We start from the raw sequence: 17,832 nt of genomic DNA, 5'->3' as shown, positions 1-17,832 counted from the left end.
GATGCAGAAGGGACTGTGTTGGCAGATACTAGGCAGGATCGAGAGAGCAGTGGTATGATAATGAGGACAGGAAATGGGGAAATCAGCCAACCACTCTTCACCACAAACGCATAAAGAGTGCAATGGACCCTGTAGTGCACACAACCTTCATAAGGAGTGGTGCTGTGCAAAATGGAGGAGAAGCTGGAACCTTACAAGCTACAGAGGTTCATACCACCATGGTCCAAATTTACTCCGGAACAGATGCAAGCAGGAGCAAATAGCTGGGTGTTTTAAATAAAGATACAGATGCAGAATGGCTGACATGGGGAAAGGATGTGTTGTAGAGATGCCACACCAAATGGGTCTACAGAACTTGGCCCGCAGGATTATCCACAGAATGACGGGCGGTGATAAGCACCCCAAGTATCAGAACCACCATCACCTCCATGGTGCTGGACACAGGCCAGTTGCTGGGACATGGATCAAACTCTTTCCCACATCTGCACTATCAAACACTCCAGGCATAGTCATATCAGACCTTGCAAGTCAATGTGATGCCATGGTCGGGGCACCAGACAAGGAGTCAGGAGAGCTAGGTTGTCTCCAGGTCTGGCACTAATCTTCTGTGACAACTTAAGGAATTCACTTTTACTCTGTACCCAAACCCACCTGTAAAATGGGTATAAGGATAATCACTTTCCTTTTGAGACATGCGTAAAAAGCATCCCTCTAAGAGATACAGATTTACTATAAGATATTATTAGAACAGTGATCAAGAAGGAAACAGATCTGAGCAATAGGAAATTATCTTGAGAAGTGCCTGCCTGCTATATTTGGCCTTGGATGAACAGGAGGTGTATGCTGTTTGTGATGCAATGGCAGGGAAGATATTACATAATTGAAATTATTATTTATTTCTGTTAAAATAGAGGAAGGACAACACAGCTATTATACTCAATCCCTACCTGCTGGTTTTATTTATAAGGAAAGGGGGATACCATAGCGGGTTCTGAGGGCTACGTGATGTTTGTTCTGAGCCAGAGGTGGTGTTAATATTTGGGATAGCTGCAACACATGCAGCTCTCATCAAAGACCAAGCCAGCTGAACAGGTGAAGGTGAATCTTCTGCCACGAGAACACATGTGAAATTGTGTATGGCCGTCAGGGTGTACAATCTGGTTTTCCAGAACAAAACTCTGTTAGATGAGGAAGTTGGGGTAGTTGATCCGCCATCTGTAGAAGGCGCGGTAGTCACCAAAGGCGCAGTTGTAGTCTCATGTGGAATGCAAGATTTGTCTTCAGGACAATCCGCAACAATTGGCTCTATGATCAATAGTTTCCAGTGCATTAACATTGCATATGCAGACAGGCTCCAAAGACATGCATGTTCTTGAGAGGCCAACTACATTTCTAGGCCTCTGCTTCTTGATGTATAAAAAACTGTCCTGTTTCTGATCACCTGGGATTGAACCTGGCTGCAAAGATAAGAGTGATAGTCTGCAGAGCTTCAGGAAAGCAATGAAGCACCAATAAATACCGGTGCTGCAGCAGACTCCTGCCCTCTGCAGATCTGGCACCGTGTAGGGGTGCACAGCACACTCTGAGAAATGGGTTGAAGAAGTAGTTTAGTAGACCAGCCACGGCCCTGGTTTAGAGGGCCTAGGCCTCAGCCAGAGCTGTATAAATTGACTTCATTATGTAACTTGGTCTTTTATCTGGTTCTCCTGAGTCTGGCAAAGGAACCAGGAAGACAAAGGATGTTGGCTGTCAGTGCTTCACCAGCCTCTAGCTATGCCTTATCCCTGTCACCTTCAAGCCTTGCTTCCCAGCTCCTGCCCTGGGGTCTGCTACAGCTTAGCCTCCAGTTTCTCCCTCAGCCTTGTTTCTGGCCCCTGATCTATTCCTCCACAACTGCTCTCAATATCTTGGATTCTCTATTGCTAATCACTGGCACAGTCTTGACTACAAGACTTGGATCCTGGCCTCAGGCTTCATCCCTACCTCAGCCATTCTGGGTTTGGGCCCTTCGTTTGGATGCTTGTTCTAACCATCATTTCATAAGACCTCCTGCGCCCTAGCTGTTACTCCTAGTAGCCAGAAACTTGAGAGCTTTTCAGTAGAAACCAGAATTTGGGACTCCAATATTAGCATTTGGGCTGAAATGTCCCTCTGTCAAAAGAACTAACACAAAGACATTATAGTGCCTAAATTCTTAATACCTATACAGGAGGACTGAATTCAGAATATAGCCATGCCAAGACCCTGTTATGGCCATTTGCACATGAGTGACTTTCATCCTAGCAACCTACAAAAGGATTATTGAACCTCCTACTTATAAAGGCCAGAAATCAGCATCAACATCATCATACCATTTGTTTCAAGCAGTCTCTTCAGCTCAGTTATCAGAGGATATTTTCCTTCATTGCAGAAAGTGCCCAGGAAGTCATCCAGGTCAATTGTCCAAACCATGGCTCCCCCAAACTTCTCCTCCTTCAGGTAGTTGACCTGCCACAAACATCAAATGACTCAGTAGAGTTTCCTCAATATTTTTCTCCAAGAGTTACAACACAAACACTGAAATCAGCAACTCATTGGATAGCAATACATCACAGCACTTCCACGCAGGAGTGTCCAGTCTCAGAAACAAATGCCCTGTGAAATAGTCACGTCATATTCATAATGGTTTATTACAACATGCACGTGTCTCCCAATATATTCATTTAACAAATAAAGCTCTAAAACGCATGGAATTTAAGCCAAGTGCATTCTAGCAGCAAAAGTAAAGATCACTTTCAAGTGTTAAAGACTTTACTTTGTGCTTGTACCTGCAAACATTGTCAAATCCAACCCTTTCGTTATCTTTGTAGGCATATGGGACTTTCTGGTCATCAATCCAGCATACTGTAGCACTCTGTAGGAATGTGCAAAATCTGCAGAAAAAATGGGTGTTAAAATGTGATGGCCCAGAAGCCAGAATGCAAAGACAATGGGACAGATCCTGTCCCTTCCTTATTTTGCTTTATGCCAACCCAGCTGCACAAGAGACCAGCCAAAATGTTAAAATTTGCCACTAGGGAAATCTATAATGATGGAGAACCAGCCCTACCCACATCTGGCAGCCTTAGTGGTAGGATGCATGGTTGCGCGGAGAAGATGTGAACAGGTCCCTGCCTTGTTCCATCATTCCCCTCCCTGTTAAAATGGCACTTTCATTTTCTACTGAAGCAAAATACATTTTAGAGTATCCTTACTCCGGTGTGTGTCAAACACTGCTTTGCGCCAGGAACCATGGAAGGAGAAATGGCCCTGAAGCCTGTTGTGCAGTTTCCATTGACTCGCTTCCTCTTTGGGATGCAAGCAGAATGGACCTCTACCAGAGACCAAACCCGACAGCACTACAGCGGTACAACAGTGGTGGAAGCGAGGCGACATCTGGTTGGGAAATTTGCTGTGCCAGGTAACAATGTCCTAAAAACACTGCACACTGCGCTACTGGCTGCCTCCTGGATCTGAAACAGTTTGGTCATTTTTGTTACTTGGGGAGGGTTGTCAAATGATGGAGGAAGTTAGCCTATCAATAGGTTGCCTGAAACCCGCCCCCGCCCCCGGCCCCAAAATCCAGCAGATTGTTTAGGGAGTAGCCCATGCAGTCATGTGGTGCATCTGAGAGTATTTCTACCTTCTACTTAGAAGGGAACCAGGCCTCCAGAATAGAACAGGAGACCATTTTACACGAGAGAGAAAAACCCAGCTCCAAACATGCTAAATCTATTACCTATAATCTCTGGGAGTATATGCCTCAAAACATCTAAATATGGGAGTAATGTAGGTGTTGCCAGCTGGTATACCTCCCCTGAAGTCAAACTGGTGTGATCTTCATTTACACATCGACCCCTTTAGTTCCTCTGGCATTGCAAAGGGCCATAAGTCTGAACGTGGCAGGCGCTGCAGTGATTGTATTTAGTGTGGCTCCATACCACCATTTATCTAAACAAAGCAAGCAATCTTTCTCTGTTTAAACTTACATTCTGAGTGCTAATGAACTGAGAAGGCTCTTTCAAAATGTCAGGGGCTTATCATTATCAAGACACCAACTTGGTGATCTTGGTTACATCAAAGCTTATAAAGAAATCAGACAAATCATGTGATTCATGTAGGCGATTCCTGCATTTTCATTTGGGAACAAGTGAAAAACCTGTTGTTTTTTTTAAATATGACCTATCAATCAGAGTGATATTCACCTCCATACAGAGAACAAGCAGAAAGCCTGGGTAGCACACATCCTTCATATCTATTCGAAAGACTGCAGAGGGCTTTAATAATTCATAAGCCTTCTTATGGCTCTTTCCACATGGATGTCTTTCTCTGCAAAATGACTCATTTCCCAGGCCTCCTAATTCTACTGCGCCAAATCCTTATTCCCATCCTCTTACCATTCATTTCAGGCAGTATCTTCAGCTCACTTATTAGAGGATATTTTCCTTCATTACAGAAAGTGCCCAGCAAGTCATCTAGGTCAATTGCCCAGACTATGGCTCCTCCAGAATTGTTATCCTTCAGGTACTTGACCTGTCACAAACATCAAATGTCTCCATTCAGTTCCCACAGCCCTTTTCTTCCAGGAGATACAATGCAAACATTTGCATCACTAACTTGTTGGACAGTGATGCATCACAGCACTGCCAGACGGTAGTGTCCCAGCTCAAAAATTGTTGCTCTGTGATATACTCCTATCATAATCACAATAGCTTGATACAACATGTGCCTGCTAAAATATTACTTAAAAAGCATGGAATATAAGCCAACAGCAGGAAATAAGTTAAAGTAAAGATCACTTTAAAGGATTAAAGGCCTTACTTTGTGTTTGTAGCTGCAAATATTGTCAAACCCAACCCATTTATTCCCTCTCTAGGCATATGGGACTTTCTGGTCATCAATCCAATCCACCTCAGCACTCTGTAGGAACGTGCAAATCTGCAGAAGAGAGTGGTGTTAAAAAGCAAGAGTCCTCATTCAAAAGTCAGAAGGTAAAGTCAGTGGCTCTGATCCTGTTCTCCCTTTAACCTGCTTTGTGCCAATCTGACAGTGTAAATGGTCACTTATGACTTGGTTGATGCTGGGGTATCCTTTGGTGATGGCAGCCAGCTTCATCCTCTCCTGACAGCTGGGGGATGTGGCCAGGACACTGCCATACTCCATCAATCCCTTGCCTGCTGGAATGGCCCTTAGGTCTCCACTGAAGCCAAATCTAGATCTAGAGCAGCCTTACTCTAATTTGCACCAGGGACTCCCAAATAAAAGGAAAATCTGCCATTTGTAATTCATAAAATTATATTTCCTAGGACCTCTAATTCCAGATCATTAGACTTGGGTGTCTCCACTGAAGTCAATGGGCCTAATTCTTATAACATGATCCCTTTTCCTCCGCCTGGCATTGTACAGGGGTCTTAGGCCTTGGCAAATCCACAGTAGCTGTTCCTGTTCATCTTGTTCTCCTGCAGCTGCTCAGAAATAAATGAGATGATCTGCTATATACATGGTCTAGGACATAGACAACAGCTTCTGCAGACATGCCCCAGCAGGTTGAGATCAACCCACTTGTGTCATGAAAGCAAAACAGCCACAGCAGGCATGAGCTCAGCACAGACTAGAGGACCAGGTGTCTACCCAACTTCTGTGGTGAGTTTTGCAATTCACACAGAGCTCTCTGCAGCAGTAGCTATGCTGTGTCTGCAAGCCCAGACATAAAACTTTAGACTGGGAATATGGTCTCCTTGTACGGCCAGGTCCAAAACAGAAATCTTAGATTTAAATAATTCCACTTGCCCTCGTTCTTATACCATCTTCTCTGCAAATCCTAACTTGTAAAAGTGTCTTACCCCATAGAAAGCCCAAAATCCAGCCTCATGGGTATAGGGCCCAGAAGAGCCAACCCCAGATGCTGGGGATCCCACATATGTGTCACTGCTTGTAAGCCTGAAGGTGTGCCCATAGATGGGAAAACCCATGAGGAGCTTCTCAGCTGGGACACCATTATCACGCCAGTACTCCATGGCATATTTCTGCAGAGACACATGGGAAGTGTTCAGTCAGTACCCGTCACTCTCAAGAGATCCTCTTGGGACAAAGCCAGAGGGAATTTGCTGCCTGTTTCCTTACACAGTTGAAAAATATGAAGTCACCGTGGTCAGCAGAGCCTTGATATAGGGGGCTGTTGTGTCCTGTGAATGTATCCCAGCCTCCATGGAAGTCATAGGTCATCACACTGATGAAATCTAGAAGCCTGGTTTAAATTTAGCCAAAGCAGCAAAATGAACAGTGAGGAATGGGATGACAAGATAGGCTCAGTCAACACTTAACGGATCATCCAATATTAATCTTTGGCAATGAGTCTGAATTTCCACCCCCTTATGCCTTGCATAGCAATTTATATCCATAGCTGTTCATATCAGTGGGAGTGCAAGTACAAAAAACTGAAAATCAATAGCACTTTGTATTCTCCAGGTGTAAATGATAGCACAAAGTTTAGGGCATCAGACAGCCCAGCCAGTAGCATTCAATGCACAACATGCAAACCAAACTACTTACTTCCCTATCTCAGCAATCTCATAGCCAGCATCAATAGTGGCTTTGCCAGAAAATACTGGAGCTGTAATCAACAGCCGGGGCTTTCCAGAACTTGCAGCTTCAGCTGTAAAGGCTTCCAATATTTCCTAAAAAGAGAATTCAGTTGTTAGTCACCCTGGTCAAAATGTTATCCCTGCTCTGTTGCATCTATGTGCAAACATGCCAGCTTCCTCCTTTTTTCTAGTAGCTCAGTTATCTTCTGAACAACCCTTCCCCACCAAATTATCCCCAGAGACTTTAAACAGAATGCCCTAAGCAGTCCAGATACCCGATTTCTACAGTGGTCGTATTCCTGGAGCCAAAAAGTGAATGATTTTCACGCTGCATCGATACAAGACCAGCTGATGCACAGTTCCATGCTTCCAGACCGTCTGATTTCAGCTCACATACGGCATGACTGCCAAAGTCCGACGATTCCTCACCTGAACCAAGATGGTGAAGTGATGCTTGTCCTCAGCAGGGCTTCCTCGGGATCCTGGGTATTTGAAATCCAGGTCAATCCCATCAAACCCAAATTTGCGGAGATACACAATCACAGAGTCCATGAAGGTCTTCTGAGTCCCTTGTGAGGCAACCATTTGAGTGAACCTGGGAAGAACAGAACTAATCTTGCACTAGTGCTCATCCTCTTCCCATCAACACATAGAACTGAAGGCTCATTATGTTCATTTCATAATGGCCTTGATCCATATAATTTAAACCCCCATTTCTGTTCACATTATAAGTGACTATACAATAAGTGTTTTCCACAAGCGCTGTTATCACAGACTTTGGGAGTATGAGCACCAGTCCGTCCTCTTCCTCATACTCCTCCTTCAGCATCAACTATCTTCACCAAATTTCCTCCTATCCTGTTCCTTGCCATTGTCTTGTGTGCACGGATACCACTGTCAGATTCCTGTTTTGATCAATTTAGTCGATCAATACCTTAACCAGGTCATTATCTTCACTGTTAGTTTGATTCAACATCTAATGAAAGCAGTGGAAGTATTCCCATTCCCATTCCTGCATCTTCATCATGTCACCATTTTATGTTTAATACAACTTTCATCCCTTTGGAAGTTCTCTCTTGGACAATGCTGAGAGCTGCGAGAGATGTGCATCAGAAAAAATTACAGAAAGAAGCTGAGTCCTTATTATTCATTTCCTTTTGGGTTTTAGAATTTTTTAAAAGTTTAAAAAAATAATCATTCCAAGGTTAGTTGAAAAACCCAAAGCCACCTTAAATTGTAAAACAGAACATATCACATTAAAACAAGAACTGAAAAAAAATCCTAAATTTGCTCAAAGGAACAATTCTGCAAACCTATATATGAGTATGCTCCTCAACCTAGGCTTCCTGGAAAAAAAAATTAAATAATTTGCTGAGCTCTAGCAACATCCACCTTGGGTTTCTTTTATAGTAATTCCCTTCCTCACCAAACCTCTTCTTTTCTTACCATTGATGCCTCAGTTGCACATCCCCATCTCTACGTTTTCATAAATGATCGCTGTATTTTGCCTTGTCCTTATTTTCTTACCAAACCCGTGTTAACAACTGCACTGAGAGCATCAGCTCATTCAGCCTGCCATTTAGTTGGCACCATCTTCTACATCCAGGCAGATGCACCATCTTTATACCAGTCATCAGGGACCTAATTCTACGTTTGCCAAAATCAGTAGGAAAGCTGCGGTTGACTTCACTAGCAGCCGAAGTGGGCTGTTTGTTATGTAGACTTGTGTGTCTTCTGTAAGCGAAGGAAAAAGTTCTTACTTTTGAGTGCCAAAGGTTCACCCTCCAATGGCCAGCAGGGCGCCCAGTTTGTCATTGCTATGATACAAGAGAAGAAAAAGGAAAGGTAGGTCAGTGGAAATAGTTATTTTTCTGTGTCCAATTGTGAACTTGTTAAAATGACAAAAATGCCATTTAGTCTTTTGTGGCTAAATTTTTGAACCCATATCTTTTGGGTTTCAGTGTTAAAGGTGTAATCACAGCCTGCCTCCTCTTCCTCCCCACCCCCATATAAATAAGCCATTTGCACTTGCACTGGAATTCTACGACAGTCAAGTTCCAGCTAGATGCTATAAAAGTCTCAAAGACAAGTAGAAAAGCCATGTACATCAGACTTCTGGAGTGACTCCCACTTAGACCTTGCACATGGGTATCCTGTTGACACCAACAACATGACTTGTGAGACTGGGTGCTCACTTTAAATGGAAGATGGGGATCAGCAGCTCCACCAGGAGATGTTACTTGGACGGCATCAGGCAGCAAACTGCTGCCTCTGGCTCTGCTGGCCCGGATCTAAAATGGCCGCTCATCAGGGCTGGGGCAATACCTGCTGCCAGCTCTTAAAGTGTCAGGCACCAACCAGATGTGTTCTGCCACCCCCCTTCCCCTTTAAACTGGTTCCAAGGGGGGGAGAAGGGGGTCCCTGCTGCTCTGCAAGCAAGCTCCCATGGAGCTTGTAATAGCCCCACAGTCCACCCTGGTACTCCACCACACACCTTCCCCCTTAAAAAAAATGACCCTTGGGGTATTTTCGAGCTGCATTCACTGCTAGCCCTTCCCTAGCCAGCTACAGTCCACATCACGTGGTGAGCACCCCAACTGTGCGCCGCCACACCCTCCCATTTTGGTGTAAAATGCTTTCCCATTAACACTCACTCAGACACCAAACACCCAAGGCAAATCCTAGACATGTCAAAGTCAATGGCAAAACTTTGTCTTCAATGCTGCTGCCACACCGGTCCAAACTCCCGGTCTCTACTTTGCTCCTTGGTTTCCTAGACTAGCGGCCTGGATATAGCAAGGTTACATAACTTTGATGGCTGATCCTGCTTCAGAAGCCTCAGTCCCCTTGGCTCCCAGATCATCTTGGCAACTGGAAAGAAATACAATCAACAGGATTGATATCAACAGGTGTTGTCCCAGTTCTGGCTCCTGATAGGTCCTAGCCAGGTAGGGTATCAAACACCAACACACATGGCCTTCAGAAGATGACAAATGACGGGAGATTACGCATAGACTATCACTAAAGTAAGTCAAGGCTGTTCAGCAGTGATCCCACCTGGCCTTCATAACACTCAAGAGCATGTAAGGTGATATAGCACACCCTGCTTTCCTTGACCTCTGCTTGCCTCACTGCCACAAACCAGGCCAGAGACCAGACTTGTCAACACTCAAGGAAAGTATTAAACAGCATTAAACCAGCAAGAGAAAGTGCATACAATCCTTCAAGGAATCATCTCTTATCAAATAGAAGCATCTATAACCAGCACTTGGCATATTTGTGAAGCTTTTCTTGGACTATTGCACTTCTAACTCTAACAGGTTTTTCCCATTGGGTTCCTGTTCCATATCTTTCAGTGCAAGTTTCTCCCCGACATATAGAGATAGGATGCATTGCAAGGATGCCACCCCAAACGAAGAATAGAGCCATGGTCTGCAGTGAGCCCTGTTTGAAGAATAACAAAAAGAATCTGAGTAGCATTCGTTGCAAGAATCTCAAGGGTGTCAAAACATTCATTAGACCTCACAACTCTGTGGGAGGCAAGAAGTGCTGTAATCCCCTTCCTTTGAATGAAGCACTTAGTTGAGAGATGAAGAGCAGTGCATTGGTTGGTTTAAATTCAGGAAAAATAATGATGACAAATAGGACAGCGATCTGGACTAGTCAGTCAACACACAATGGATCATCCAGCATTGAAAGTGCACACACCAACTGCAGATGCTTCCTCAGCCTGACAAAGGGTATTTAAACCTGAAAGCTTGCTAAGATGAATTTTTCCAACTATCTGAGTTGGTCTAATAAAAGATATCAGATTTACCCAAAGAACCTTGTCTGCCTATGTCCAGCTTCAAGGAATGTAAAATATCCAGCCTATTATAATGTAAAAAAGGGGGTTAAATGCAGTGTATGATAGACCTGTAGCTTTGACTGACACTGATGCATACGTACATGAGTACCCCACTAAATAAAACATGATTACTTTTATGAGTGAAATCTCATCAGGTTGAAAAATGGAGCCCTTTAATGTGAGTATGACTATATAATATATACTATGCAATTCTTGTTCTGTAGCAAAGGAATGCTTTATTATATGCCTCCCATCCTTGCATCATGCTTGATAGAAAAGAATGCTGCTTCAGTTTCTTCTGACATAATGAGTATTTGTTTTAGATTTTGTCCATTGGGAGGAACCGACCTTTTCTTCAATGCTTGAATTTCTGGATAGTGTCTGTGTTTGCCATTCCATTCATAGGCTCCAATGTGATTTTCATTCATTGTTGCAAGGCATAGGTCAAGTGGGTGCATAGATTGGGGTCCACATTGTTTGGGAAGAATTCAGCAGGTTCTGGCCTGTACTGAGCCCGGTTACTGAAGCAGCACACACGTTTGTAGCCAGGTTCTGGAAGGAGACAAGCAAATCAGAGCCAGTTAGGAAAGAAAATGCCTGCCTCGTTCCAAGTGGCGGTCTCAAGGGTCATTGATGAGAGTGCAATCAGAAAACTGATTCTTCTCTCACCAGTGTTGGTAGCAATAATTTCACTGGAACCAAGCTTCAAAAGTATAAAGGAGGAAAATCCAACTTCTTCTTTCACACATACAGATGCACCAATTCTCAGCACAAATGGAGGCTTACTCATGAATTCTGCTTATGCAATGCTGCACTGGTACTAGCATTCGCTCGGGTGGCACTAATACCTGTAAGTCAGTCACCTATCCTGTTCAAGCACCTTCCCACCCCCAATCTTCCCAGTGACAAACAATTCAGGACACTGTTTTTTCTAGGTATTGCCCAAGGTCAGGGCATTCCCTTCCCACAAAGAACAGCTTGAAATGAAATATCTGCTCTAGACCAGGACAATTAGGGTGTGCACAAAGGATAATCTTGCTTACCACTATTAGAGACAAAATCTCAGCACAAGCAGTAGACATAGCCATGGGTCAGCCCTAAAGAAGAAGATACCAGTACTACAGCTCCCTATGCCTCTCCAATACAGAATCTCCAGAAAGATATTAGTCCATTCTTCAACTCACCAATCATTTGTTGCAGTGAGTGAAAGGTAGGGAAGACAGAAAGGAAGAAGTAAAGAACAAAGAGGAATAACTGGATTAAACCATGAAACCTGCTTACTGAGATTAACAGAGCTAAACTGGTTTTCACCAGCTGAAGTTTGGATCCAGCAATTTCTCCTATTCGTTCTTTATTTCCTTTAGGCTTTCCTCACCTTTTCTGTCATGTAACAAAGGTTTATTGTCCTGAAGATTGATCAGCTATACGTGAATGAAAAAAGAGATGAGATATTCTTAACCAGCCGCAACTGCAGCAAAATTGCCAAGCCAACAAAGGAAAAGAGACTGCATTAGGAATTAACTGAAATAGAGATTGTTTATGCTTAATCAACCTCAGACCAAGTAATAACTGTTTAATACGCAGTGGGCGCATCTACACATTCATTAATGCACTTTTGCTAATGTGCATTAAATTCGGTCTGTGAGTGGGCCCTGCTACAGGAGAGACAAAGGGTGTAGCATAAGCATGTTTTATATATCAGCTCTCTGTATGTGCTCAACAAGTGTTTAAAAAAAAATCACACTTTAAATAGTTATATTTTCTTGCAGTGCTAAAAGGGGACATCTTGTCAGAACCACGCTCTACACTGAACCTGCAAGATGTGTGCATGCCTCTGTATTCACCTAATTTTTCCTTCCATCCATGCCCCTGCAGGTATTCGATGGCATTTGATATACAAGGAAATAAACCTTTGGAGAAAACTTGCTGCTAAACAGAGAGCCACAACAGATGCTGTGCATCACTCAATTTAAGTCCCAGCAGCTAAAATAGCGTATAAACCTACACACTTGTCAGAAAGTAATGTCAGAACTGGAAAGAGGGTGTTCAATGCTATGTATGCTAGATTTAAGATGTGCATAGGCTTTGTGCTGGACTGATCAAGCCCATACTAACCTGTCAAGCTTATATTTCCCCATGTTTCATTAAGTAACTGGATCAACAGGATAAATAGGTTGAAGAGGTGTTTCTTTTTTAAAAGACTGGCATTGAAGATTCACACCTCTGAGCAGCTACATAGAGTAATCTGATTATTATATCTAGTGATCATGTTTGAAAAATAGAGGTGGCTGGCACAAAAATGTCATTTTGTAAATTTTTTTTTTTTAATGATTAAAAAATGCCTTACCCCAAAGTCTATATCATTAGAAAGCAAGTATCACTTTTTTGCTGAGAGATGTTTAAAGAACCCTGGTAGACGTGACTGATCTCCCACTGCTTTATAGTTGTGTACCCGTGTCACTCCTACTATCGTTCTTCTCATTGATACTTTCCCTGTGAAGTTACATACAATTCAAATCTTTGTAAATGAGAACCAAAGCCCAGCTGTCTCTTTTATGTCTGGGAGGTTTCAGGTGTCTTTGAGAAAGTTAAATTCACCCATCATGAGATGTGCTCCAACTCAATGAATCTAGCTGCAGTGATTTGTTCTTGGAAGAAAGTTAGAGCTATGGACTACACCTCCCCAATGTGGTCTCACACCAGTTAGAAAGGGAAATAAATCCAACCCTAAGGATGAGGCCTACAAAATTACAGTAGCTAAAGAGCAATACTTATACCAGTATCAACAGCTGTGAGAGCTTCCATACAGCTGTGTAAGTACCAATATGACATGAATCAAACACATACCCTAGATGAAGCTTACACCTTGGAAAGTGCCCGACGATGCCAGATTTTGCCTAGGTTGAGAGTGTGGTGTATACTTTTTGTGATGCAACAGCAGAGAAGACACTATGGAAAATAGACTCTTTCTGTTGCTATTAAAACAGGGTCACTAATCAAGTATCACACAGAAGAAAGACAACACACATATAATGGTCTATCCCTGCCTGCTGGCTTTATTTATAAAGACAGGGGGATTCCAGAGGGACTCATGAGGTTACCAACGTTGCAACTTGGGGGCTGGTGTTAATATTAGGGATAGTTGCAGCACTTGCAGCTCTCGTCATAGACCAGGCTAGCTGCACAGGTGAAGTGGTAAGCAGTGCCTGCAGCACATTGGTAGAAGGATGCCCGATCTTCAGGGTCAGCATACATGCCATCTTGTTTATCACTGCAAAATGTCTTATCACCAGAATCGACTGGCGGTGTCTCAGGTGTAGGCGGTGGAGGTTTTGTTGCAGGTGAAGGAGGATCAGTTGGGTCAGTTGGACCAGGAGGAGCAGTGCCACATGAACCGCAGTCATCATCAGGGATGTCTTTATGGCAGTTCAGATTAATTGGCTCTAAAATCACATGTTCAGACATATCTTAACCACATTCATATTCTCCTGTGGCTATCTGAGGGCAGGCTCCTGTTTCACTCAATGCCCCAAATGACCATTTTCAAGCTGTGTAAGTAGCATTCTTGGTACATAGGGGCAGCTTGTGATTCTGTTACCTGTGCAAAGTGGATGTCTAACTGTCTACATGGCTACTGAGCATGTGCAGTAGACTAGGCAGAGTCTGGGTAGGTACAGTTATGTGAACTTGACCATAAGTCCTGGAGAAACAAGGAAGAGCCCTCCTCTTCGGGCTGAACTGTTGTGCCTTGCATTTCATAGTCACTGAATAAACTGAATGAAAAAGCAGCAGGGAAGATTCTGTCCCACTGGGTCCATGCTAAAGCCCAGGACTCCTTCTCTTTCAAAGCAGCATCCATCCATCTCCCTGAGCTACACCTCCTTTAAAATACTCTCTTCCTTCTGGATACATGCATCTCCCTGTCTTGGCTGCCCAAGGGCCAAGGTCAAAAAGAATGGTTGGAAATGGTAGTAGACCATACCTAACCTGTGACCTGGTGGGGTGGTTCGAGAAGTCAAAGATTATGCAGGTCCAAACCCACCCTAGGTGACAGGAGGCTTAAGACCTAAGTGAGTGTGTCTTCACTATTCACCTATTGGGACTAAAACATGTCAAGGCTCTCCTCATTTTCCTCTCCTCTCCCACACCCAGTCCTGGGTTTTAGCCATGTACAATTTTGTAACTAGATTGCCCAGGAATCCTTACTCCCGTCTTCTTACCATTCATTTCAAGGAGTCTCTTCAGCTCGCTTATCAGAGGATATTTTCCTTCATTGCAGAAAGTGCCCAGGAAATCATCCAAGTCAATTGCCCAGACCATGGCTCCTCCAAAATTGTTATCCTTCAAGTATTGGACCTACCACAAACATCATAAAACTACTCAAGACAGCTCTCATCTGTGTTCTCCAAGAATTTCAACCCAAGTACTGAAATCATTAACTCTTTAGGGAACAAACAAGGTGTAAAACCTTATTTGGGGGCATGTGGTATGCAAATAAATACGGTATGTGTCCACATTTTAACAAGAGGAACTAAGATGCATGGGTTATAAGCCAAGTGTTTTGCAGTTGCAGAAGCAGTAAACATACAGGTCACTTTAGAATATTAAAGCCTTACTTTGTGTCGGTAGCTGCAGAGATTGTCAAATCCAACCCACTCGTTATCTTTATAGGCACATGGGACTTTCTGGTCACACATCCAACGTACTTGAGCAGTCTTCAGGAAGGTGCAAATCTGACAAAACAGCATTGCGTTAGATGCACTGGCCCTCCTTCAGGAGCCAGAATGCCAAGTCAAAGGAACAGGTCTCCTGTCCTATTTAACCTTCATTGTGCCAATCTGGCAGCATAATTAACCCTGACACTAGTAACGGACATCTAGACCTACCCACCTCATAAACCCAGCAGTCAGGTGTACTGCCAACAGGACGGGATATGGCCAGGTCACTGCTATACTCTTATCAGTCCCCTGCCTTGGAGAACTGCTCACTGATCTCCACAGAAGCAAAGAAGAGCAGACCTGCACTAATTTGCATCAGAAACTGCTTTGGACTCAGTAATTCGGAAAGAAGCATAAAGTACTGCTGTATAGTCATCTTTGCCTTACTTTCCCTTCAAGACAGGAGCTGAATGCAACTCCTCCAGTTGTGAAGATATAACCCAGTAGCCCTATAACAGCATACCACTAGCATGAGTGGGAAGATAACTCTCTCACATTATAGATGAAACAAAATCTTAGGCAAGAGATAGATACCCAGCAACCAACTTGCTAAACGAAAAAGAGATCAGTCACAAGTGAATTACTAAGGCATCTGCTAATGCGGTAAGGTTTAAGCTGGACAGTTCTATTAGAGTCAACAGGCCTGATTTTCATATACAGAGTAAAGGGATCAGAGTGTGCATCTAAACAATAGGCTGAAGCTTGTATAGGCATGCTTGAGCTTCTTTTAAACTAACTATCCTAAAATCCTGTTATTAGAGTCACCATGGCAGCCTGGAGTCAACCTGTCTACCCAGCTTTTGCAGCCCAAGTTTACACCACTTCAAGACCTGGTCCACAAAAGTCTAATTTCTTCACATTTCCTACCTCATAATATGCCCAAAAGCCAGCTTCCCGGGTATAGGGCCCAGAAGAGCCTGCCCCAGATGCTGGAGCTCCAACACAATGGTCCTGGCCACCGATCCTGAAGGTGCGCCCATAGGTGGGGAAACCCATGACGAGCTTCTCAGCTGGGGCGCCATTGTTCTTCCAGTACTCCATGGCATATTTCTGCAGAGAGACAAAAGGAAAGACACTTACACTCATTGCTCATCATCTCATGATCTTCTTGGGGAAGATAGTGGAGTTTACTGTTAATTTCCTTACGCAATTGAAAAACTTGAAGTCACCCTGGTCCCCAAAGCCTTGATACAAGGGGCTGTTGTGGCCTGTGACTGAATCCCAGCCTCCATGGAAGTCATAGGTCATCACGCTGATGAAATCCAGGAGCCTGGTATAATTTGAGCAAAAGCAGTGATGAGGAAAGGCACTGCCATCTGGACAGTCAACACACAATGAATCATCCAACAATGCCCTTAGATAACGAATCTGAATCCCTATCGTTTTGTGCCTCATGCAGTTATCTGTGCAATGGGAGTGTGAGTACTATAGACGGAGGTTTAGGCACACACTCATGCTCCTCAGGTGTAATTCATGGCACAAGGGTCAAGGCAGCAGAGCACCCAGCCAATAACATACTATACTCAATGTGGCAACAGGCTACTTACCCCCCTATCTCAGCAATCTCATAGCCAGCATCAATAGTTGCTTTCCCAGCAGATACTGCTGCTGTAATCAATAGACGTGGCTTGTTGGCACTTGCAGCTTCAGCTGTGAAGGCTTCCAGCATTTCCTGATAAGAGAGCATGGTATTAGTCACTCCAGTTATAAAGTTGTTCCTGTCCAGCGGTAAGTATCTATGTGGAAACATTTCATCTACCGCCTCTTTTTCACAAGCTCAGTAATCTCCTGATTTTTGCTTCCATGGCTGGGTAGCCCAAAGCCCTTAAACCAGATGTCTTAAACAAATCCTGATATTTTATTTCTACAACTGCTGGTCTCCTGGCACTAAAGATAGACAAGCAGCATGGTCATGCAGCACTAGAGCAAGAACAACTGATGTACAGCTCCGTGATTATCTGTCTATATTCCATTAAAAAAAAGTAACTGAGAGAGCCCATTTGTTCCTCACTTCAATCAAGATGGTGAAGCGATGCTTGTCTTCAGGGGGGCTGCCTCGGGAACCTGGGTATTCAAAATCCAAGTCGATCCCATCAAACCCAAATTTGCGAAGGTACGCAATCACGGAGTCAATGAAGGTCTTACGATTTGCTTGTGATGCCACCATTTGAGTGAACCTGGGGAAAAGACAATTCTCAGGCAACGGTAGACAAACTCCCTGTCAATGCATACAATTGCAGATTCATGATTTGCTTTATAAATATGACGGTCTTATTCCATACCACTCTAACTGAGATCTATTTCCATGACCCAATAGCCAATAGAGTCAATGGAGGACTCGTACTGACATTAACAGACATTGCAGATGGCCTTATCTGAATTATCACACTGTTGTGTCACTATTTTCTGTTTAATGCTACCACAATGGAAAGGAGGGGTCATCCCAATGGAAAGGAGGGGTCATCACTAAGGAGGACTATTCTGCAGTTGCTCGGGGATGTAGGGGGATGGTTAGGAAGGCCAAGGCAGAGATGGAACAGGGGCTGGCTTCCCGGATTAAGGACAACAAGAAGTCCTTTTTTAAATACATAGGGAGTAGAAAGAAGGCCCCAGGAAATGTGGGGCCCTTGCAGGACAAGACGGGGAATCTGGTTGTCACGCCAGA

The 17,832-nt window shown here is 43.7% G+C and overlaps 1 protein-coding gene and 1 pseudogene across 2 annotated transcripts in view; both read right to left on the bottom strand.

Annotated features, from left to right (window-relative positions):
• Positions 1 to 1,031: 1,031 nt before the first annotated feature.
• LOC109295398 lies at positions 1,032 to 7,197 on the bottom strand (annotated as a pseudogene).
• A 6,294-nt stretch (positions 7,198 to 13,491) lies between these two features.
• Positions 13,492 to 17,832, bottom strand: part of LOC109295396 (acidic mammalian chitinase-like) — an 8,618-nt gene continuing 4,277 nt past the window's right edge. For both annotated transcript variants that reach the window (XM_019514253.1, XM_019514254.1), the window contains 7 exons: positions 17,179 to 17,344; positions 16,715 to 16,839; positions 16,314 to 16,437; positions 16,035 to 16,217; positions 15,066 to 15,182; positions 14,670 to 14,805; positions 13,492 to 13,892 (listed from right to left, as the gene is read on the bottom strand). In XM_019514253.1, the coding sequence (XP_019369798.1) occupies positions 13,582 to 13,892; positions 14,670 to 14,805; positions 15,066 to 15,182; positions 16,035 to 16,217; positions 16,314 to 16,437; positions 16,715 to 16,839; positions 17,179 to 17,344 (1,162 nt within the window). In that variant the 3' untranslated portion in view covers positions 13,492 to 13,581. The remainder of the gene's footprint in view (positions 13,893 to 14,669; positions 14,806 to 15,065; positions 15,183 to 16,034; positions 16,218 to 16,313; positions 16,438 to 16,714; positions 16,840 to 17,178; positions 17,345 to 17,832) is intronic.

This window comes from Gavialis gangeticus, unplaced genomic scaffold, assembly GCF_001723915.1.
Source record: "Gavialis gangeticus isolate Ggan-Ray unplaced genomic scaffold, GavGan_comp1, whole genome shotgun sequence".
Lineage (NCBI taxonomy): Eukaryota > Metazoa > Chordata > Crocodylia > Gavialidae > Gavialis > Gavialis gangeticus.
The sequence above is the reverse complement of the archived record's forward strand: the minus strand, read 5'-3'. Positions and strand labels throughout refer to the sequence as shown.